The sequence below is a fragment of the Ixodes scapularis genome, unplaced genomic scaffold (assembly GCF_016920785.2).
Source record: "Ixodes scapularis isolate PalLabHiFi unplaced genomic scaffold, ASM1692078v2 PGA_scaffold0__279_contigs__length_252992795, whole genome shotgun sequence".
NCBI lineage: Eukaryota > Metazoa > Arthropoda > Arachnida > Ixodida > Ixodidae > Ixodes > Ixodes scapularis.
The window spans coordinates 42,623,859-42,648,632 of record NW_024609835.1 but is presented as its reverse complement, the minus strand read 5'-3'; the positions used below and the strand labels follow the sequence as shown (position 1 = coordinate 42,648,632).

General features: G+C 45.8%; 1 protein-coding gene across 1 annotated transcript in view; it reads right to left on the bottom strand.

Annotated features, from left to right (window-relative positions):
• LOC8027278 (disintegrin and metalloproteinase domain-containing protein 10) overlaps nucleotides 1-20,957 on the bottom strand; it is a 160,034-nt gene extending 139,077 nt beyond the window's left edge. The window contains exons 1-2 of the mRNA XM_040206718.3: nucleotides 20,873-20,957; nucleotides 19,661-20,025 (exon numbers count right to left, since the gene is read on the bottom strand). Of these exons, the coding sequence (XP_040062652.1) occupies nucleotides 19,661-19,736 (76 nt within the window). The 5' untranslated portion in view covers nucleotides 19,737-20,025; nucleotides 20,873-20,957. The remainder of the gene's footprint in view (nucleotides 1-19,660; nucleotides 20,026-20,872) is intronic.
• Between the last annotated feature and the right edge of the window lie 3,817 nt (nucleotides 20,958-24,774).

Sequence of the window (24,774 nt, the reverse complement as noted above, 5' to 3'; positions counted from 1 at the left end):
TATACTATATTTAAAAACTTTCTTAAATCTATATTACTGTTTTATACAGTCATATTTCTTACGGAATTACGTTCTATAAACTAACGTAAAAAAACAGCATTGAAACATGTACAGACTGCCCAAAACACTGCAATAAGAGCAATGCTAATTTGCAATTTTAGGGTTAACATTACTTTCAGTTATAGCCTACTAAACATTTATACTGTTCAACAACGCGTAGAATACCGCATAGTCGCATTAACTTTCAAATTTCTCTCTAATCTTGTACACTGGCCATCAATACACTGAATACGCGCCCATATTCAGTGTACACCTTGCACACCAATGTATCTCATTGTTCCGCAAATTCTAACTACAATGATTTTTCAGTACGTAGCAACTAACACATGGAACGCTCTACCGGAAAGTACAGCATCGATGTCAAGTTTTCGAGCATTCATCCTCGCCTTTGCTATCATATATTCGCTCGAAACTGATTCAGTCTTTACTGACTCCTTCGCGTTTGTTTTTTCATTCATTCATCTTTTCTCAACCAGCATTGATGATCAAACTGCGTGCCGCTCATTTTTCATGGATCATATTAAACCTATGCTCTTCAACTCTCTGCGGATCTTTTTTTTTTATTATCTTTTACGCATGTCGCATGGATATTTGTTTGTAGTTTATTGTTACTAGCATGAATATAAACGCGCGAACAATCAGTACCGTCATTCGTTTTCTGGCCTTTAGAATTAATTTGCTATATGTATCGTTAATTGGTAAATCCCCTAATCGCCTTGCTATTAAATAAAAAAGGGGACTTTTTAACAGTTTTTTTTTTTAACTTTGGAACCCTCGCCTGAATATACTTTGTATTTGTGCTAATACCATTTGTACTGAAAGAAACTTCGACTTTGACTTTGAGTTTATGTACAATGTTATTATGACCTACTGATGTTTGCGGCCTCTGCTTTGTAATATATATTGTTAACCTCACGCCTAATGTCACGTCGAACGCTGTAACTATACACACACACACACACACAAAAACATATATATATATATATATCTATATATATATATATATATATATATATATATATATATATATATATATATATATATATATATATATATATATAGAAAGGGAGGGAGAGTTTGAATTTGCTACTCTAGCGTACCTTCATTTTAAAATGTCTCCAACCGCTCGATCGGAGGCCAAAGCGTAGATCGTCTACAAGCGTCTGCAAACTTCGCTCAGCCTCTCCGTCCGCTTCTCTCCTCCCCATGCGGCAACTCACGCATGCGCATGAGCCCTTAATCTGCGCAGCGGATGTCCGCCATTAAAATTACGAACACTGTTCGTGGCTTCACCTGGTCCTTCTCTTAAATTTAGGCTCTCCATGCTACTCCAGAGGAGGCGACGCCGCCTGGCTGAAAATACTTGAACGAGAGTAGCGGGGCGCTGCCGCCTATGCGAATGTGCGGCGAAATATTGTTCCGCCTGACGGGCGAAAAGTGAAACAGTGAAACGGGGATTAGATGCACGTCGCTGGAGGTGCAATGAGCAGAAAGTTTTTGATTGTTGTTTTTGTTCTTCGAGGCGTTCTTTTGCGACCGGGAGTGCGCCACTGAAGAACTCTCGCACAGGGGCGGACAATAAATGTAAAAATTCTCGCGTAATTTACGAGCATGGAACGCCGAATACCGAGTTGACAACACTCGCAACACACGAGCGAGCATTTCGAGCGAGCGCTCGCCTCCCACTTTCATAAGGAGGCTGGGAGCAATATGACCAAAAGTCGATGACATTCTAAGAGCGAAGCGTGTGTACCAAATGTACTCGTGGATATTCCGAACGGCGGGTGCACAGAACAATGTATTGCAGCAAGCATACATCTGCTACAAAAACAAAGCGAAAAAGAAAAGAACAAAAACAGCGAGCGTATCTTATATGAGTATTAAAAGCAGCATTTTCCGCGAGTGTGAGTGCGCGCGTGTGCGTTTTATGAAAGTGTGTTTGTGTTTTACGAGTAAGTGTATTATTGTTCGTGGGTGTTTGTAGCGCTTTAGTTTCGTTTGTCTTTTTGTTTTCTTTTGTTTTTTTCTGTAGAATTACGGGTTCATAGCGATGCCACGCTGTGTCGAGCGAAAAGGGTGCGCTCGTTGAGGGTATTTATAGCGCTCCACGTTTTGTTTGGCTTTCATTTCAATTCGACCCGCGTTTTCGCTTTGCCGTCGGGAGACGCTATACGATTCGATGAGGGAGTCGAGATCGAAAGAAAACGAAATTCGGGACGCCGTGCAGTGAACCTAAGCGTTGGGGGAGCTGGAGAAAGAAGAAGACGCTGATATGAAAAGGCGAACGAGAAATAACGAGATATCGTTTTTGTATTTATTTTTTCCTGTTCCCCTTTATCATCCTTTTCACGTTTGAAATGATGGTGGCATGGGCTGTAGTAGTATTGATTTTTGTTTCGTCGTTGCCAAGTTCTTCGGCATCAAAGAGCGAAACGTTTTTGGGGAAAACTTTGAAACCCGTTGATCACAGAGAACGTCAGTGCTTCCATGTCGTGCGTGCTCAAGTAACAAACATCCTTTTTTTTCGTTTTTTTTTTTATTTGAGGGGTGTCATTTTGTTTTCGAAATTTTGTTTCTTAACGATGCATACTGGTTCCCGAAGATTCGTGTAGGAAAAAAGGATGACTACGAGGTAGTAGTGCTATCAGAGAACGGTGTGCAGAAAACCCATGTCGAGTCCAAACACGTAGACATTACTGTCGACAACGTAAGTTGACAGAAAAAGCTAAAAATAAATAACTTGGAAGTTTTTTTTTTTTTTTTTTTTTTTCTGTATTTAAAGAATAAGTGTATGTACCTTCATTTGTCGTTTGATTCTTTCGAGGTATGGCGGCACAAGTTCATGCGTAGGATATGAGAAATATATCTCCTCCAGCACGACTCCCAACCCGGGGTCTTTAATAAAGGGGTCATGAAACAGTATCGGGTTGGATTATTCGTGACTTTAGAGAGTGGCGTGCTGGTCCTGGTTTGGCCCAAGTATAATCGCACGGACCGCCCCTAATGCAGGGGCGTCTTTGTCGCGGTGAAATTGGGAAGATAAAGGGGACTATTTTTTTTTTTTTTCAGTCTTGCCTTTGCAAGGTTTGATGACGTAATTGAGGGATCGAAACCACCCGTCTGACGACAGTCGAGCACGGCTCATGAATCGGACACGAGAACTGCGCGAACACCCGACTTCAGCTCGTAACAGTCAATGCCTCGGCAGACACTCGGATAGTGGCTCGTGTCCAACCACTGCGGTGATGAGAAAAGCTGGACTCTAACAATGGCTGGAGCTCAGCACGCGTTTTCTACTTTACCGATTCCAGGGCGTGACTATGATTAACGTCGTTGGCATAGGATAGGCACCAGGCCACGTGGACGCTTGTTCTGAATCAGAGTTGAGGGGATGACTGATGCTGATATTTTTCGAATTTATTTGCCGACTGCCATTGCTTAGAAAGAAAATCTAAGACAAGTTTATTCAGTTATTAGCGTTAGGGAGTGATTCTGGGTAGTATTTAGCGAAAGTAGAAATATCGTTTCATGGCCTCTTGAACGTTCATTACGGATAGTGATTATGTACGAACACAAGCCGGTGCGACGATCATCAATATCGAAACAGGGAGGTGCGGGGTTCGAACCCAAGATTTATGGCTTTGATTCCCGGTTCCGCTGCAGCAAGCTCTATTCAGGAAGGAGTTGCACATTACTAGGACTGGGCACTTAGTTGATTAACCTACCGATTAATCAATTATTGCATTATCGCGATTAGTTCTCTTTTAACCGGCTTACCGGTTAAAATTTGACAAACAAAAAGTTAAAAAATTAGTACTAGTAGGCAAACTTAAGGTGAAATTAGTAGTCAAACATAAGGTGAAATTTGAACCTAAAGTAAACTGTAAAGCCTAAATCATGCTGCTTAGATATCATACAAAAGACAGTCTGCATACAGATTCGAACGCGAGTCACCGCGAGGTCCGTGCTTCGAATGCCGCGTGAGAATGACTTCGAAAAAAAAAAACTGGGCACGCGGCATTCGAACCACGGTTATTAGGGTGACTCGTGTTTGCAGACTGTCTTTTGTAGGATGTGTACGAGCAGTGTAACCCCGATTTATGCAATTAAGGGCAAGATTTGCGACACCAAACAAGTGGAGAAGGTTATACGTGTCCCGGCTACTTGAATGCCGCGCGAGTGTGGGCTTAGCGCAGCAGAGAGTATTGTGAAGAATAGACCAATCTCACCGGCCAGTTCGACAACGCCACCGCTGCCGCAGTGCATCGAGGGAACTTTAGTCTTTCTGCACGTGCCCCAACCTCGTTGGAGCTCTGCGCGTGTAGAGCACGAGACGGCACGAGGCGTCTCGAGCACTGCCGTTTGCCTCCTGTGAACTAAAGTTATGGCGGCGTCACGCATGCGCTGAACGCTTAGTGAGATCGGTCTATTGAAGGAGTTCGTTGTTGGACCGAAGAATATCAACGAACTTTGCCTTTGCGGGTGAAGTCATAATATGTGAGTGTGGCTTTCTTTTGACTGCTGTTGATTTGAAGTCCGAAATTGTAGATGGCGACGTTTATCACAAAATTCAGCAAAGACAAAAAAAAAAAAAAACATTAATTGTGATTTTCTAAAATCTATTATTCGTGGGAAGGTAACTGATGTTTACTAACTTTAATGAACGTGATACTTTAATTCGTGTTATTATACATGTACCAAAACTAAGTTTCTAAAAAAAAAAAAAAAAACATGTTGAAGGCGTTTGAAAGCGGAGCATTCTGCTGTGATGGCCATAGTCAACAGAAAGGTTGAACAGTGCCGCTTCGAAGTAATAGTTATGCGGGTAGAAACTGGGGGGAGAGGACCCTCGTCTCTACCCAGCGTTCAAACGCGCTCGAACACTGAGTCCGTAATGTAGGGCCGGTATACGCCTAACGCAAACGTGTGCCGCGGAAGTCTTATGAGAGCAGACTTCCTTCCATCTACACGCGAAAAAAAACTTAGGAGCTCAATAAGATTGGAGTGAGTATAGATGAGCCTATCCTCATTTCATGTTCACTGCCTCGAGCGCACCAGCCGGAATCTACTACATTAGCGAGTTCCTCGAAAAAAAAAAATAAAGAAAAAGAAAAGACCTATCGCATAGAATCCAGTAGACATTCGTCGATATATCGTCTGCACTCTTCCGATACAACGCTGAATGTTTTAGGCATTGTCCGTGCCATCACCGGTAGCGTCAGAGGCGCGCGGGAGCGCGCGGGGGGCTCTGACCCCTGCGCTGGAAATGTGTCCGATAATTATCGGTATCCATCACCGATGGATGTGTCGGGTGCGTCCCGCGGGAGCAGCGCGGGTCATCTGAGATACATCGTCTCACCATTACCGCGCCCGCCGGAGGACATTTAGTGAGCAGTCCGCGGGACCGAAAAAAATGGCCATCGAACGACCCGCAGGCAGGATCGCCACCAAACGCACCGCCGTTGGCTTTCCACCAAGGGGCCATCTGGGGCCAACTCCGATATCGGAACCCCCGACTATGGACGCAACCCTTGCGGGGGGGGTTGTCGCGCGGTTCATCAACCTCGCAAGATGTATTAAATAAATGTAAAAATAAATGTAAAATATAAATGAAATGAAATGAAATACTACTGTAAGGAATAGACTTTGCGAAGTATAGGCGTCGTTTCAACTTCTGGAAGAGGTCAGTATAACTTGGGTATACGTGCACGATAAACGAGCGTACGGGTGCGATGCTTGCGTGCTGGCGCACAATCAGCAATCAGACTTCGGCAGCTCCGCAAACAAAACTTAGCTGCTCGAAATTGATAACTTCTCCAAGTAATGTCGTATTTGTTTGGACTACTTTTACGGGGTTATCATTTAAAATCCCCAAAAGTACTTTTCGAGTAAATTACAATAATTGTTGGTTACGTTATCTTGAAAATGCCCATCTCAATTACTTTTTTTTTAACCTTCGCGACCTTACTTTATTTCATTCCGGAATGGACAACAGCAGACGCTACCAGCCCTTCCGGTCAAACCGCAGCGCTGGGAAAAAAGGCACGTTACTTCAGGCTTCGAGCGTCCCTGCGCCGAACCAAAATGCTAAGTAGATATCTCTCAGCCAATTAAACATTGAATTGACTAGGACATTTATAGGATGGCTCCTAGTCTTCACCACGGTTCGCCTTAGGGCGGATCAGATAATAGGGTGCCTCGATGCATGCTACGCCTATGAAGGTTCCGTCCATTGAGGTAGGAAGAAGAGGAGGCGACATACCGGCTCAAGCCAGTCAAACGAGAAAAGCCCAAGTGAAGCCAGAACTAGATGTCGCGATCAGTGGGAACGCCTCCATGGGTGTCCTTTCCGTCCACTAGCGTCATGGAGGCCGGAAGCTTCTGGAGGCGACATGACGCCAACAGAGGTGATGACCAAAACCACAGCAGTTTTAGTCACCCTCGTGTGCGCGGCAGGGGTGTCCTTTCCGTCCACTTATGTTCCTTTGGTTTTGTTTGTTTTGGGTCATCGTTGAGGGCGTGTCCCTTCGAACCGGAAGTCTCCCCCGGCTACACCTCTGGTGGCGTCATGTAGTCCCTGAAGCTTCGTACCTCCATGGTTCCATCCTTCGGAACGTCCAGATGAATGAATGGAGGTCCTATATAACAGTGAGTTCACCCTTTGTGACGGGCGACAGATTGCGACATCAAGCCTTCGTTATTTGCCGTCAAACTCAGTGTTGCCAGCGGCGTTGCCGTGATCGCCACAGCTGAACGTTGTGTCGATAGGCGGACCACCATCACCTAGTGATTCAAGGTTGTAGCCAAGTATGGCTCACTATAGTGCGTCTGGTGATACGACACCGAGCATCGACGTTTACGAGTAAGTAGGACGAAAAGTGATTTCTGATTTAAATTCGAACTTCGAATCTCATCTCTTCCTATCATAGACTGCATGAAAACACTGCCGAAACCTTGATGAGTTGATGGACAATTCTTCTGCGCAAAGATATATAAAAAAAAAGCCTCGAATTATATTTCATTTAACCAATTTATAAAAAAAGAAAAAAAAATCTGCACATTTTTTTTTTTTTTAGATTAAACTTTCGTACAGCGAGCAATTTCTTGAGCTTCAGAAGTCATGCAGGTATACGCACGCGGAATGTGAAAGTAAGATAACCCAGTTGAGCGTTTGCTCGCGAAAACTACAAAACTCTGATTTCTAAAGTGTATATAAACTCCAAAATACCTTCTTTCGTGTAGGCTTGAAGATAATCACGGAAATTCGATGTAGAATCCCTCTATATGAATGAACGTGACGAAACACTATATATGTACATGCGCGGAAGAAGCGAATAAATAGGGAGAAAATCGATAGTTCTACTCCGAATAAAATTAAAAAAAGAAAATTACAAAATACACGACAAGAAACGAATGACTTCACTTTGTTAAGGTCCAATTAGCCCCGTCGAGGGATCCGTATATGCCCAGACGTTACCTCGGAGTCACAAAGGGGACAGCCAATTAGGCGCTGGGGACGAGGTACGAGACGGCGCTCCTTGCAGGGGCACGTGCCTAAGCACCTTCACTTTTTGACATCCTCAGATGAAGCAGAATAGAAAGTGCACGTTCTTCAAAAATATATATAACCTTTTTTTCTTTTCTTTTTTTTACATTGTGTTTTTTTTTTTTTTAGTCGGGCGACGCCATCAGGCAAGAATATAGTTGCAAGTTTCTGTATGGTGCTCTGATTCAGTTCCTTATGCAGTTCACGTATTGCACAATCTGTCCTTGCAGCGAGTGTCTTAATTCGTCTTAACCAGATGCCGTGTGCTCTCCTGGTCAGGCTCTCTTAGGTGATTGGTCTGCATATTGAAATTTTGTGTCTAAGTAGTTATAAGCACTACGATGTCTTATACCAGATATTCGATGTAAAATGAAATAGTACCGGTATATTCCTGGCTGTAGGATCAGTGCCAAATAACATGACAATATTATGTATCGTATTGTGTTATTATTTTTTGTTTAGCTACGTTCAAGGTCAAAGGTACACAGAGGTATGATAGTCGCTAGAGAAGATGCTTTATAGGACCTTTGCCAGCTCCTGTCTTATAAAAGGGGGCGCTGTTTTCCTTTCGTAATCTTATATTATAAATTATAATAGCGGAAAGTTATTGAGGGTAACTGATCTTCATAAAGAGCAGCACCGACACGGCACGAAAAGAGAAGCATTATACTATGATAAATTGGCATCGCATTATTCTCCAACTGTGGAATGCTATATAGTAATGAAAAAAAGCACAAAGAAAGAACAAAAGAAAGGACACGTACGACAGACATAACAGATCATTGCACCCTAATGTAATTTAGTGTGCTTTGATACTTTGCAGTTATTGTAGTCTGTTCTGTGCAGTGCTTGGTTTAGATGACAACTGTGAAATCTTGAGTGAATGAACCCTAATTATTCTCAAGTTCAAAGGAGTTTCCGGCGCCACTATAGCGGCAGCCAATGTCTCATTTTATTTATTTTATCTCGGTTAATAAAAAAAAAGAAAACAAAAAAAACCACGAGGATATCATTTATTGCATTGTATTATTAATTATTTTATATGTATTCAGGGCCAGGAGAGAAATCCACATAATTGTAAAATAGCAAGGCAAGGTATATACAGCAAAAGCCGAACTCAATGTACCGGGTGTCTGGAAAACGAAAAAATCCCTGTGATAAAACTAAACAAAAAAAAATTGCCGGACGCCGAGTCTCCGCACCGTATAAGTTCCCGTATACGTTCTGAAACTCTGACCTGTGGCTCAAACCTATAGATTAAACGCTATAGGTTTGGACCAGAGGTCAGAGTTTCAGAGTTTATACGGTAATCAGATGCAGCACTTGAAAGTGATTTTCATAAATTTTCTGTGAGCAGTTGGCGTTCAAGTAAGACCACGAATGCAGAGAGATGATTATTCCGTCTGCTGCGCCCGAAAGAAGGCCAAGTTTTTAATTAAAAAGGTCTGAAAATTGTTTATACATCTTAAATCAGGTAATGATAAGCCCTTCAACTTTTAGCGTCTGGTTCTGACCTCTAGCGATACCTTTCGGCGAAAAATTGAGCGTGCGGGGAAACTTTTGTTTTCTTTTGCAACTAAAAAAAAAAAAGATCAGTTCTTTTTTTTTATACAAATGGCCTTATAGTCGAAAAAATGGCTAGTCGTGGAAACTGTGAATTTCGTGTAATCGTGTTCTGTTAAATGACTGTGGTGAGGGAACGGGGCGCCAACCTACACTGGCGATAGGAACAAAATAACGCTAAAATGATTAAGTGCGACGGTATGCAGTCACTCCTAACACTTCCCTGTCTTACAGTTCCAATAAGTTCGCTTGGCGGACTGAAAATAGGGAATACTAACTTTATGATAATGATGATGATTGACCTGTACTGAAACTAAGGAGTTGTTCAAAACACTGTAAACCGCGTTTATTTTCTTTTTTTTTAAAACTAAATAAACCAGCAGCCACTGTATAAGGGTAGAAAAAGATCTAAATACAGAGTACATATAATTTTAACTAATTACGAAATAATTATAATGAAAGTTTACCCCGATCGTGCCGACGCTGGAAGCATAAACGGCTTACAAATGCATATTTAATGGAAAGTCTTCTAGCCCTCTGATTGGGAAAGTGTGTCATTCTAAAATTGTTTTTATCGTGTTGCTTTCTTCGATAAGTACTATTCGCAAGTTTGCTGTGTTTCCAGTGAAAATCAATGCATTCGCGACTCTGTTTTCAAATAATGTTTGGAGAGATTCAGATTAGGTTTGAACCGGCTTCCATGGATTCGCTTATCTTTGTCTCCAGTCGCGGGTAACGTATTCACCAGCGCAGTGTTAATATACAAGCCCGCTTTGCCGAATTCGAGTGGAGTGAAGCGTCTGCGCATGTGGATGGATGAATGGATGGATGAATCAGGCTGAGCCCTTTGGATCGGGCGGTAGCTTACGCCACCTAGCTGCGGTGGCGCTGCTGTCGGCGCAGTACCGACAGCAGCGCCACCGCAGTCGCGTGACGGCAGTGAGTTGAGTTGGTCTATAATGGAAGCGGAAACCGCTTGACGCAGAGCGAGTGCAGTTATGCGTAGTTTAGGAGATACTTAGACGTTGATGTGCTTCTTTCGAATAATTAATATATACTTGTTTGCTGCCGTAGATAGCACATGGTGTGGCAGTGAGTACTGTAAAGAGACTGCGACCGACGCGTGGCGCAACAGTCACTTGGGCATTTGGTCGATTTTTGCAAAGACAAGGACATGTCACTTTCACTTTTTTTTTTGTCTATATTTGAGCGCGTTAAGAGCACTAAAGGCCATGAACGTGTTTAGAGACCCTATGAACGTTTACCTTCTTCGTCTCTTATACAAAAAGTACCCCGGAACAAATACTATCATTATTTTGCAAAACTGATTTTTAAAAGTCACTTACACTGAGATTAACGAAATCACACAAGCGTTTTTTTTTTGTTTTTTTTTAGGCAGTACGGCAGTACTTTTTAGGCATTGCTACCCTGCGACTCGCCAGACGCCTAAAATATCGGGTCCCGGCCCCCCTCCCCCGCTCTTCGCAATCATGATTTTTTCTTTGTGTGTGTGTGTGTCTGTGTTTTCAGTAGGTGAGCGGTAATACTCTCAAAACCTTACAAAAACTCGTACTTTTTGTAAGATCGTTTTTGTATTCCAATAATGATACCCGATGCTTCGCCACCGGGGACATCACGCATGTGCGGTATTCTCCAATGTTTCGGGCGCACGGTTCCTTCTGGGAATAGAGAAATTTAGTAGATCATTCCGATACCTCCGATACCCCCGATAGCGATACGATGCATCCGTAAATGCAGAGCACAGTAGCAAGGAACTCCCACGATCTACCAAACATGCGTTCAAAATTATTCTCCTTACTCAACCACCATGTTGTTATGGGAGAAGCTTATCGGAGCACTAAAGCTTCCTAACAACAACAAACAAAAAGCTTAACCCCCCCAGTCACCAAACGGGCCAACCGTCCACACTATTACCGGTGAAAGCCTGTTGCCTACAGAATTCAAAGTGCCATCGAAGATCCCCCGTGTACTTAACCAAATAACTTGAGGGCCAAGCGACTTACGTAGGCCAAGCAGCTCGGGGCCGTGTCGCGCCGCTCGGAGTCACATGCTTTCGACCTTTTAAATAAATTGTCTCTCGGCGAGCCATCGAGCCGCTCCGGAGAAGACGTTTGTCCTCATCCGTCGTCGCCATGGCGACGCCCAAGCCTTCGTCGCTCATAAATATATACATTTCTTCTCGACCTGGATATAAATGAATGCATTTCCGGTTCTCTCGGGCCGGAGTCGAGCGTGTTTCGGTTTTCCTCTTTACCTTAGGACTACGTTTTCAAACGGAGACCTCCGTCCGTCTTGTTCAAGACCCATCCATTTGGCGCAGCCGGACAAACCGTTCGGCTGGTCAGCGTTCGGGGGGAATGATTTATGCGGCCCCGCTAATAATAACGCGCGAGCATTGGATGACACGGCGACGATTATTCTCGGACGAAAGCAGGTGTTGTCCCCACCCACCCGTTTCGCGTCCGGCCAATAAACTCGCGAGCGTGAAAAATGAAGACGCGGACCAAACGACGAGGAAGGTACAGGGAAGACCGATGTTCTGAAATTTGACCGACATACAGAGATGTCAAAGTCGCCGCGAACACGTTGGCTTGGCGCCAGCTGACTGGCTGTGTGAATATATTCGATGCATGATTCATCAGTAGCTGATACGAGAAATACGTACATACATTCCCCCTGTAGCCAGCCGGCAACAGTCAGGCGGCGTCAGTATAGAGTGAGAGCCCATGGGTTATACCCTGCCTCGTCGTAACTTAGCGACGGGGTGAACGAGAAGCCCCACATTCCGTGCCGACGGCTTCGATATGCGCTACATATGCGAGTGCAACGCACACATATTGGAGCATGACACGGCGAAAAGGCTGGTATTTCTTCGCAGTAAAAGCGCACTCCGGTGATTCGTAGTCACGTTCCAATTGGCCCGCCAGGGCCGTAGCTTCCGCCGCACTGGCATGTTATGCGATACACGGCTTCCTGGCCTACCCAGTATTTGTTGCTTCAGACGCTAGGCTAAGCGGCGCCACAAGAGTAAAAGCTCAGGTTTTAACGATGCACCGGCCTCTCAGGCATACCCAATGTTTCTTGCTTCAGTCGCTAGATATAACGCTGAACCAAACAGCATTGCAGGTTGCCTATACGAGTGAGCATGCTTGTAGAACAACGTATAGACGAAGGTTTATTTTTACCTTCCACATTCTTCAGTTCATTATTATTATTATTATTATTATTATTATTATTATTATTATTATTATTATTATTATTATTATTATTATTATTATTATTATCATCCTGTGCGGTACGGGTGTGGTAAATGAAGTCAGAAAACAATCGGTCACGTAAGACTGTCAGACGCTTGCCAAACTTAGCACCTTTACGTCCCGTTAAAGTTGAAAGACGGTGTTCACGTGACGTCATTAGCGTGACGATTCTCACGTGACGCCATGAAGCGGCACGGCGTCACGTGACGTCGGGTCCGTGTTGTGAGCTGCGCGAACCAAACGCAGCACAAAACACGCTGCGCGTAGTGTGCTCCGTGACCTTATTCGTAAGATAAAGATATACTCCTCTTTTTCTTTTTCTTACTTTTTTTACATTATACGAGGGGTGATCAGAAAGTTTTACAACACGGCTATAATTAAAAGCCTGGCAGTGATCTCCCCCTATAACCTTCGGTTCACCTTTCTAGCCAAACTTGGTCGCAATATCAGGCCTACCGGTTCCTCCCTTGATCCGCATCAGTAAGTCAAACATGGCGTCCTCCCACGAATTTAAACTTGAGGACCGGTGCGTGATAAAGCTTTTGTGCAGAGAAGGGAGTTTCGCCAAAGAAATTCACAGTCTAATGGTGAATATGTATGCCAGTGAATGACCTTCGTATGTCAGAGTAGTTCGTGTGTTCAATGAGTTTAAACGCCGCCGTGCGGACGTGCAATACGACCCAATTGGTCAGGGCGGCCCAGCACTTTGACCGATTTGGGTCATTCAGCCCTAACCGAGAGCCTTTTCTAAAGAATCGCCGAATTCAGGCGTCCGAAGTTGCCACATCACTGAACACTTCGTATGGCAGTGCTTTCGCAATCATCCATGACGTTTTGGGCATGTCGAAGGTCTCGGCACGAGGGGTGCCACGGAACTCCTCTACGCAAGAGCGACACCACCATTTGCATCCATCAAGGGAGCTTTCTAGCCTCTATGAAAGCGACCCAGAAACGTTTCTCCCCCGCCTTGTGACTGGGGATGACGTGGCGTTACCAGTGAGGCCCAGAAGCGAGACCACACCCTGCCATAATTTATTTTCCTTGAGGACCCGTGGGAGTGTGATAGCAGTGACAAGGGGGTGGCAATAGAATAAAAACAAATAGAACAGTAAACACAATTGTAACACTGTAAGCTAGCTAGGTAGGTTAGATAAAGAGAGGGTAATGGCTTCAACAAATTTAGTAGTATCATTAATAGAAATGATGTAATGAGGTAGTGAATTCCAATCCTCGATGGGCAATGGTAGTGTGGAAGTCTGGTGAAAAACAGTTGGACGTAATCGAATTGAACGTAATTTACATAGGTGATCTAGACGCGGGAAAATACGATTGGGGGGGGGGGGGGGGGGGGGGGGGGTGATAGCAGTGACTCTTTGAGGTGGCTATGGTGATAAAAATTTGAATGAAGAGAGAAAGGCGTGATGCTCGGCGGCGAAGGGAAAGTGAATGAAGGTTAGCTGATTGGCGTAATCCTGATATGCTGGTACATGGTGAGTAGTTGTTATAAATAAAACAAAGGGCTCTGTTTTGGACGGATTCTACATTAATTGCAAGGTAGGACTGCCATGGGGACCATATAGATGAGGCGTATTCTACCTTCGATATTATAAGAGTAGTATACGCTAGTCGTTTTACGGAGGGTCTAGCAAGTTTGAGGTTATGGCGCAAATATCCGAGAGAACGGTTAGTATCAGAAATAACAGAAGTTACGTGAGTAGTTCATGATAGGTCAGAGGTGAGATGAACACCCAGGTATTTATAAGATGAGCATGCTATAACTTGGGTGTTAGTGAGATGATAGGAAAATGGCGTGGCACTCGAACTGCGGGAAAATGATAGGGATCTACATTTATTGAAGTTTGACCAGTGGTCTCAAACTCATTGGAGTGTGTGTGTGTGTGTGTGTGTGTGTGTGTGTGTGTGTGTGTGTGTGTGTGTGTGTGTGTGTGTGTGTGTGTGTGTGTGTGTGTGTGTGTGTGTGTGTGTGTGTGTGTGTGTGTGTGTGTGTGTGTGTGTGTTGGGGGGGGGGGGGGGGCAGATAGCCCACCCCCGGAAGGATGAGGGCAAACGGGGGGAGGAAAAAAACATTTTGCGATCTTAAAACAAGAAAAAAAAAAAGAAGAAACGTTGGTGTTGCAAAGATGCCGACGGTCCCAGCGAAACTCCAGAGATTTTTTTAGATTATAAGAAACCTTGTGCCTTCTGCTTTTTGTAAGCTCATCGTTTTGCTGCTCTCGAGCTTTTATTTGCATATACGATTACTTTGGGCCCCCGCCTGATGTTGTAAAAAAGATTTAAAGGACCACCATCTCACAGTACTCGCAATTTTGAATAGAATGAGAGCAAGTACACCATCCTTGCCCTGTTGCACAATCCACTACGCTCAACAGGTATAGAAAGGGTACCTCTTCATACGGTAGTTTTTGCTTTCCTGACGTTTTTTTACAGCAGAATCATAAGAAAATAATTTAATTTTAAAGGCATTGTCTGACAGATAGAAGCCCGAGCTCATAGCATTACTAGTGCCACTAAATAAGCTACGCTTCAGAGTAACGACACTTGGCCATATTGTGTCTTAAAATCATGGTTGCCAGTTATCTGAAGCTTTATCTGAAATCACAGGAAACGCTTTTCTGCCCTCCACAAATGTTTAAACAGTTCGTAACAGAGAAAATCAATATTGCGTGACCTTCTTAACAACGAATCTAAATCTGAGGAAGTCGCACTTTTGAATCATGACGATCGGCAGTTGCGTCTGCTCTGCATACGAGCCAAATTAGCGGCGCCCACAACAATGCCGGGGAACGGAGTGCCGATACTCTAAGCGCAGCTCATTTAGTGACTCTAAGCATTAACTTTGGCAGTTGCACCTGCTGAGCAAGAGTTCGTGCAGCCGAGGTGCCTCCTCAAGCAAAGAGCTCGGACTCGTTTACCCTAGTATAGTGGTATTGCCATCCCGGTTGATTTACATGAGAAAAGGCTGAGAAGCAAATATTTAGACGAAACAATAGTTTGTCCAAACGAAAATAGAATAGTGCAAAATGCGCGAACAGAGCAGAGCCCCTTTTCGAGCGGAAGGGAATCGACAATATAAAACTATCATTTATGCTCGAGGCATGGGAACGGGGGCTCGCAGCCGCGGGACGCTTGTGGGCCATATCCTTAAGAGCCGCAGGCCGCGTGTTTGAGACAGACCCTCGCTCTATGCGGTGGAGGCAATCGAGGTCCCCCCCCCCCCCCCCCCCCCCCGCCCCCTTCTTTTCCAAAAAATATCAAAGCGCAACACTAAAAAAGAAAAAATAATAATGGCGACAATTTCTTTGTTGTTGTTGTTGTTTTTTTGTTTTTTTTTGGGGGGGGGGGGGGGACACGAAGGGGGGATTGTTGATTGATTATCTGGAATACGCAGCAGGACAATTACAGGCGAATATTATGCTAACGTTCTCCGCAAAATTGCGTGAGGTCATCTTGGAAAAACACCGAGGATTGGTGACAAAAGGCGTCCTCCTCCTGCACGACAACACCCCCGTCCACAAGTCTCGTGGGGTTGTCATTTGAGGAGTTCGGTTTTGAAGAGCTCGACCACCCACCCTACATTCCCGATCTGTCCCTACTGACTGTTTCTTTTTTTTTTTTTTTTTAATTTGATACTGTACAAAACACCTCAAGAGAACAAGGTTCGATGTCCTGAACCCACTGCAAAGTGCCTCAGGGGCAGTAGCTTGACGAGCTGGAAGATTTTTTTTTTCTCAATGTAGTAGAAGCTTTTTAGGAAAATCGGGAAGCGCAGTGGTGTGTAAGGGGATTATGTTGAAAAGTATGTATATTTCGAGAGTCTGGTAGTTGTCTTTTTATGCGAGTTGCAAAACTTTCTGGTCAGCCCTCCCGTGTACGAAACCTTAGCTATACTCGTTCGAACCGAATAATTCAATTCACCGGATGTCGTAAACAGTCTACTCAAAATGATGACACATGACTATATTTCGACTACAATCAACTATCGTTTGTTGGAATCCCGAAGTGAGTCCGACATATTTCCGCCTTACGACTGTACTTCGCAATCACCGATTTCGTTATGTATTCTTGAAATAGGTTGTTTAGAGCAACGATTCCTGGCTATAAGCATCGTTTGTAGAAACGGTTGCCAAAATGTGTGTTCGCGTGTGTATGTGTGTTTGGGGGGGGGGGGGGGATGAAGAGGCGGGGGAAGGGGGGGGGGGGGGGGGGGGGGGGTCTCTCCAATACAAGACCCAAGCGAGACGAGTCCTGCCAACATCGATTTAGATATCCGCTCACGTTCCGCGCTGTCAGACTCGCTTCCTCTGCATTCGCTTTGTTGATTGGTAGCCATGCTAATGTCAGAGGTTGGTATGCCAATACCTAGGTAAAGCTATTCTGGGGAGAAAAAAATAGATATATACATATACGTGCCTTGCTTACGACAGAATGCCAAGACCAGTCATCTGTTTTGGTAAGGCTGTTAAAACTAGTTTGCGTACATATAAGAGAGACGAACAGCTGATAAATAATGATAATGCAATTAATGTGAAGGTGCAAGCGAGCTGGAAAAAAATGACAATAATGATCACTGGAGCAGGGGAACAAGGCGGACAACGGACAAACACAAATCTCCAAACATAGTTGTGTTGTGCTTGTAAGTTTGTGTTTGTTCTTTGTCCCCCATGTTCCCCTTCTCCAAGGATTATTATCGTTACTCTTGTCCAGCTCGCTTGCACCTTTCCACTAATTGTATCATCATCATAACTTTAAAATGCAGGCCGTTTACCCTTGTTGAGGGTTAGACTGGTGGCAGCTGTTAAAACCCGTTTTCCTCTGCTGACATTTAACTCCTGGTTAGCTCGGTTGGTAGAGCGCTCCACTGAAAATGGAGAGGTCTCTGGTTCGATACCAGGACCAGGCGGATTTTTTAGGCCCCGCACCAATCCCCTCGCTGTGTTTGGAGATTTGTGTTTGACCTTTGACCTCTTTGTTCTTCTTCTCCAGGGATTATTACGGTCAGCTGATAAATGGAGCTTTTTTTGATCGCCGGTATTATTATTCTCACCAAAATCTCGGGAGTTATTTCGACTAAAGCCAAGTTATAATTATAATGACAAGTTGGCTTGTCATAAATGACCATTGATACTTTCGCATCCGCGTATTTTAAAGATGCTTTTGTTGGCCCCTTGCCCATGCGTCTATATTAATTGCTAACTCCGGTTTCAGAGATATATCCACGACGTGCCAATGATCACGGGGCTGCTGCTCTAGGTCGCCAAATAATAAGTAATTTCGGGCTTGTCATAATTGGGCATTCATCGTTCTGTGATCGCTGTACGAGCAACTCCGTATATAATGTGGCGATAGCCTAGTTATGCTATGGATCAGCACCTATACAACTGCTACCTATCAGACATAATTTGGAGGAAACTTAGCATGACTTTTCTATTAAAAAATACCCTAGGAATTATATATTTCTTTTTCTATTTAGTTTCTTGTGTACTACGTGGCCCAGTTAATATATCTACGGTGCCCAGTTAAAGATGCACCTAACCTGAACTATCGCACAATCAGCTCGCGTAAAAAGTATAAACAATCACCGACCCCTTTTTTTTCGAAGCACGAAAATGACGTCCCGGCTCGTGCATGCTGCGTGGTTTCTCACCGTTTTGATGCCGGCCTATACAAGGCTCGCACGTCACGTCAGTCCGCCATTCTCTCTGGTCGCCAGAAGCGCCTCGTTAAGGCAGCGGCACCCTCTAACGCTCCCTTTGCCCCATTAGGTTTGAACAAGTGACGTCAATGCAAGCTATGTATAGGCAAATTAATACATCACTTATGTGTTTGTATAGGGTTCGCCCTAATGCCTCCGCTCAGCTCTAATGCAAACGAGACAGAGGGGCAATGTAAAAATTATAGAATACTTTTTTTATTGATTTCTCTTTGCTTTACACCTTAACACAGAAGTCACGCAGACATCCCCCATCCAAAAAAAAAAAGAAAAAAAGAAGAGATTAAAAAACAAAATCGCTGCGCGGTTTGTCGTTGAAATGAGATAGCATCACGCACCGCCTAGTGCTGCCTGAACGTTTCTTTAGTAAACTGCCGAGGAACCTGATCTGGAAATACTTTTCGTCGACGTCCATGAAGGTGTCTACCACATTTAAATCCCATTCACGTAAGTATCTGATCTAATTGTTTTCTTCCCGCGGACTCCCACGACTAACCATTTGTTGTAGCATTAGTGTAATTCAAATTACTTACCGATACTATAAACATAATAAGACCCCCATAACTGGTAAATGTATTTGCCGTTCAGAAGCTATTCAGATGGTATTTATTTTTAAGCTAAACAAATCTGTTAAAAAAAAAAAAAAAAAACGTCAGTTAAGCGTATCCGGTTTGTGCAGGTGAGTTATACGGCCAAGAGGGCGTAATATAGGGGGCTAATCGTCACGATAAAACTGAAAATGAAATCAAAGTTGTCGCTTAACTTTTTAATAGGTGATCATTGACATATGGTTCCAATGAGAAACTTGCTGAGCGTCATCGAAAATCACAAAATCAGTAGTTCTTAGAAAGACTTTGAGCCCGTAGAAGCGCAGTACTGCGCTAAAGTTACCACTCGTGTCTCGTGCAAAAGGCGGAAGGCTGAAGTGTGGAAACGCAGTTGATAAAAGAGACGGAGAAACCGCGCGGCCGCTATATCGCACCCCATAGCCTCGCTCCCGCTGCACGAGTGGTGACTTCAGCGCTCCACCGTGCTTCCCACCTGCTTCCAACCTTTCTAATATTGAATGATTTTGTCGTTTTCAATGACAATTTGAACCCTATCTTTATTTTCAATACTTAAAACGCTTAAGAATATATTTTCGTTACTTAACCGACTGATCGTTACGATCTGTCTTTATAATACGTCCCCCTGGCCGTACAACTCATCTGCTCAAATCGAATGTAGCCTTAGCGGCTTTTTTTATATATATATATATACAAATTCGTTAAGCTTAAAGAAAAGAAACCCCTGCATTTTAGATCAAATTCGTTGGGCACATCACCCCTCGTATGCATATTTGAAGTGGGTATATGACAGATGTATGCCGTCTGCTTCGTTGTTTACATGCCGTTCGACAGACGCGAAAGTGCATAAGGTTCGCTTGAAAAGCTCAGCAGCCACGAGTTGCGGTGGCGGCGCAGCGCCGAGCGAGGGGCTCACCTGAGCAGAGTGGGCAGAGAAGGCCGACGAGGACAGCGCCGCTGAGGAAGCAGAGGGCCCCGCGGAAGCGGCGCATGTTCCACTCAGCGCGGGACCATGCCAGGGCGCGCACCTCCCCGCCGTCCTCGGGGGGACCCCACGCCCGGGCGAAGGCGTCCAGCGCCCCGGGCCCCCTCCGGACACGCTCTGGGACCCGACGCCGTCCCGCGACGACGCATCACCGACGACGCCGCGACGCAGCTCCTGCCGTCATCGCCCGGGCGACGCAACACCACCTTCCCGGAGGATGAGTCCCCCCCTCCTCTCGGCAACACTCCGCCGTCGCGTAACGTGGTCCTTGGGAAACGACGTGCACGGCGGCCGAGCTGCGTGGATACGCGCGACAGCGGGGTTAGTCGCTCGAGCGGTCCCAAGCGCACCACCGTCGCGTTGGGAAAATCGACAATCAAATGCGCCCTATCGAACGGACCGTGCCCAATCCGGGCAGAGGGATGGAGCCGCCACCTGCACGGCCGCCACGGCGGTCGACTTGGCTCGAGTGAAAAACAATAAGAGAGCCCTCTCGGGGAAACCTGGTGGTGGGCTTCTTCTCCGTGCGCCCCACTCGCTTCTCCGGAGGGATCTCTCTTTTGATCCGCTGTTTCCTCTCCGCGGGAATCGGGGAATAGTCTTCCGGCCCACGCTGTGTAGTGTGAGGCTTCGGTTCGGGGCTGCGCGGGTTTCGGCGAGGGAACTCGGGGAAGTGGACTAGTGCTGCCCCGCTACGCGGCGTGCACCGGAGCTCGCGACTGGCCGTCCACGTCAGCTGGCCGTGTTTTTTCCCCGCATGGATTTTGGGGGAGGGGAGAAGAGAAAGACGGGGGAGGGTGTAAGTTAACGATGGATACATGTACCCACTTCGTAAACGGGATGCTGGAACGTTTTCGACGCACCGGGAATTCCTGTTCTCTCTCGTTCGCGCGCCGATGTCTGTTTTCTGCTCTCGACGGCCCTCAATGGAGAAGTGTGTCTTCGGCAAGTAGGAGGAGGTCCGTCCGAAAAGCGCCGCGTTTCGGGCCTTCGGCGGTATATTTTTAGCCGTCGAGGAACGCGGTATTTATCCGGAACTTGTTTCTCGTGGGGACCCGTATCGAAGGAAGGAATTTTGTTTACGAACGCTGCTCGGTCGCGTAAACAAGACGAGAGATGGATAGGAAAAAGGCGTGCGCTTACCGCGAGAGAGGGCCTCCTACAGCGCCGTTTCCCCGCACGTCTCGGGCGGTTAGCGACAGCCAGCGTCTCCGACCGCGCGAGAAGGAAAGCGCACCGCAGTTCGCTCACTTCCCACGGGATGGCACTAGTTGTCAAGGCGAGCGCTCTCGCCCGTTCCCGCGAGAACCCGCGAGACACGCTGAGAGTGAGGCATAAAAAAGAGGTTGAGGGCGCCAGGACGAGGGGGAGGCACGCTTGCCCCCGCCACCGCTCGGAGCCACCGGAGCTCGCAGAGCTCTTGAACGGGAACGGAGAACCAAAACATTCTTGTTGTGTTGTCAAGATTTTTGGGAGCGGCGCCTCTTTTTCCGACGTTGCCGAGTGGATCACGAAATACGTGAGTGTGACTTTCCTTCGCGATGCATTCATATTCCTTTCGTCCCAAAGTAGCGACATGATTAAAGTGCGACGACAGCGTGCGGTGGCCCGAATGCGAACATCTCGGTGGCTAGAAATTTTGGGCGCATCTGTTGATTCAGCGAAGTTTCATGGTGAACCTACCCACCGTGCGTTCTGTTTTTTTTATACCCTCTTGCATACCCAAACATACTTTGTGTTATGCTTCTTTGGATTTCGTTGCGGCTGTGGGCTTACCTGGTATGTTTACGCGTGTCGACCAGTGAGCTGTAATATACGATCGATGGCTCCTTCAAGCTCAAAGCTGTGTAAGTAAGCGATGCTTCGGGATGCGATCGCGTCTCCGGTGGCGATGGCATCACACCTCCCCCACTTGCCCTCTCACTTTGGTTGGATGCGCGTGGACCCGGGGATGGCGGTCCTCGACCTCCGACGGACTGCCTTTTAGATTCGGGACACAAAGCGAGGCAGTTCCGTGAATGTTGACTCCAATTTGTACTGGTTCCGCGCGCTCGGCGGTTCCGCGCGGCTCGGCTTTATGGCTGTTGTCATGCGTGCTCCGATCTCGCAGAAGTTGGGACGTGCCCGACACACCCACTTTTGTGGCCTGCTTGTTCGCTTTAGTTTGTCCCGCCGCAGTGCAGAAAAGTGTAGGGCAGTGTATACTTCCGGTATACGACCGGGCGTAAACCGCCCTACACTTTTCTGCAGCGATGCAGGAGGTGCAGGAAAATCGAATACACAGCCCGTCGCGTGATGTCCACGGACCACAGCCCAGCTTTTGAAAGCGAGGAAATTACGCGACGTACGCACGAATACTGAGGCAATGTTAGCGTTTACGACGGAGTTGCCACTCGCATGCCCAGTAGGCAAAAACAAAAACAGGCAAAGAAAAGTGAGCTGTAATTTCCTTGTCGTTTCACTTTCTCTGTGCATCCACTTACCCCCCGCTTATGCGAGCTCTTGTCAGCTTCTCGTTCAGCCTGAAGATTCAGGAAAATTGCTGCTTCGTGACTGATCGCGTGTTGAAATGCGAGCCTATGAAGAATGCCAGCAACCGCGGGTAGTGCGACCTCCTTAAAAGCTTATTTCAGATGTGTTTCGCACTTGTCATATTCCGCTCACTCCCGAATATCTGGTGAAGGACACGTGTGACTAGAGTGATCTAAGTTTTCTTCCGGATGTGTTCGATGCCAGTTTTAGGAGTGTCAAATAATACAAGAACTAATTTTAATTCCGTTACTCAGTCCTGTTTACTCTGTGAGCCGATCGTTCTCGGTGTGCTACTCGGTCGTCTGTATTCGAAGCTTTTCACCTCTTGGAGGAGGCCGGGCTCATTATATCATTGGATGGTTAGAGATAAGCAGAGCTGAGAAACAAATTTACATTTATTATCATTATTTTGATATTTTTAAGAGTTCATCACTGTTATTTGTAGGCTTTGGCATGTTGTATGTTGTCATTCACTGACCTTTGAATGGATTACATCAGCGTCTTTTGAAGAGGCCGACAGCACGTCCCAGATGAATAACGCTGCATTTTAAAGCATCGTTATCAATTCAGGCGTGAAAACTGCACACGCCTGAATTCACTCGATGTTCTCAGTGCGACAAAATACGGACAAGCGATTGCCGCAGTTTTTGTTTTCTTTCTGTGTTTCTTTTCGAAGCTATAAATCTTTCATCAAAACTGTTATTTTCATTTTTCCCTCGGGAACCGCAGTAAGAGCAGATCGAGTCCTGGCGGTTATATAATTCATTTTCCCCACTGTGTGGTTAATTAAGATACTTTTATGCGTATTTTGATACCAGTTATCACGGAAACGATGCTAAAGCTTAGACGTGCAGCATCCTGGGTTCAATATCCGCCGACGTCGGCAGGGACGTACATTGTACCAACACACGTTCGAAGTAACATTCGTACTCCTGTACAGGTTAAAAAGTATGCGTCGCAAGCCTGATGTATATACATTGTACACGTGAAGGACCCCAGGTTAACGGTCGTATACTGTACTGGGTAAATTGCCTGTCTGCAACGTTCAATCAGTTTCGCCAAACCTACGCCAAAGCAGATGGGCCTCTCGTTGTATAAATATTCATAACGTTCCTTTTTTAACGCCAATAACAAGCTGATCGCTGACTCGGCGGCTGCTACTTGCTACTACAACATCCATTTCAGAGGCACAAGCTCCCGGTAACAAATGCTGACGGATTCACTTTGTGGTCGCGATATCGCCTTTCGTACAATTCGCGACGAGATATTACTCAAAATATTGCTCTTTCCAACTCACCATATATATATATTGAAACGTATTATCTTTCATATTCTGTGTAGAAATTGTGACCATTATAAGTTTAAAAGCGTCTCTGTTTTGTTTTTTTTGTTTTTTTTTATAATGCAAGCTACTACTTCGCGCAGGAGAAATTGTACCAGTTTGTGACAGTTATACGACCAGTTTAGCTTTTAAAGTTAAACGCACGATACCAATCACTAATGTACGTTTATTGGTTCATTTTAAGGATCCTGTTTCTCGGCCAATGTCCATTCACCGTGAGTTCCAAAATGCCAAGAAGACACAATACAACGGTCACTAGTTTCACTCCCGCGACGCTGTATGAAAGGTTTCAGATCTCGGAACGCGCAAACCGCTCTTTTCACCCAACGTCAGTTTACCTCCCTTGCTGAGCCGCCGGCGAAATACAGCATATTGTTCTCGGACAGCGGTTTGCTCGATGATGGAGGAAAACAGCGGCGGCAGGGTGTTCCAAATTACAGCGGCGGCAGGGTGTTCGAAATTCCGGAGGGCGCAACGCCACCCAGCGTAAAATACGCGAAGGAGCGAAGCGGGCCGCTACCACCTCTCCAAGTGTGGAGCGTAAACTGGCGCGGTCTGGCGGCCGATGTGTGAAACAGAGGAAAGTAAATATAATGCTCGCCGTTCAGCTTTCGCATACGAAGACGCCACGTGTCGTCTTTTAATCGCTACCAGATCGTTTCGATCACCGGTCCCCTGCTCCAATTAGGCATCGCGTTAGTGTTGGACCGAGTGCCTGCCCGATAGTCGGCGCTGGCGGCGACGCGTGCCCGTCGGCTGTCCGCCGTTGTTGCGCGTTTTTGGGTGCCTGCGATAAGAGCCAGGCGACGAATCCATCTTCATTAAGGTGTGCACCGCTAATCGCCCGATCCTTCCCGTCGGCCTAGCTCCCAGCGGTTCGTGGCCGTCTCTCGTGCCGCTAGCGACGTCGTCTTCGCACCGGCGCGATGTTACGCAGGGACGTTGGCGCGCGTTCCGTCGTAGATGAAAGCGTCCGACGAGCGTTGATGACAACTTCTTTGTTTCGTTTTTCATCTGCGTGATTTTTTGCTCCCAGAAGCTTAAGCGACGAACGGGACCTGCGATTAAGCGTCATTCTGGTTGCCTTGACGTCTTCCCTCTGTTTGAGGTTATACATGCCAATGACAGCGTAGACGGTAATATTTCAAGACGGATAACGGCATTGGACGCT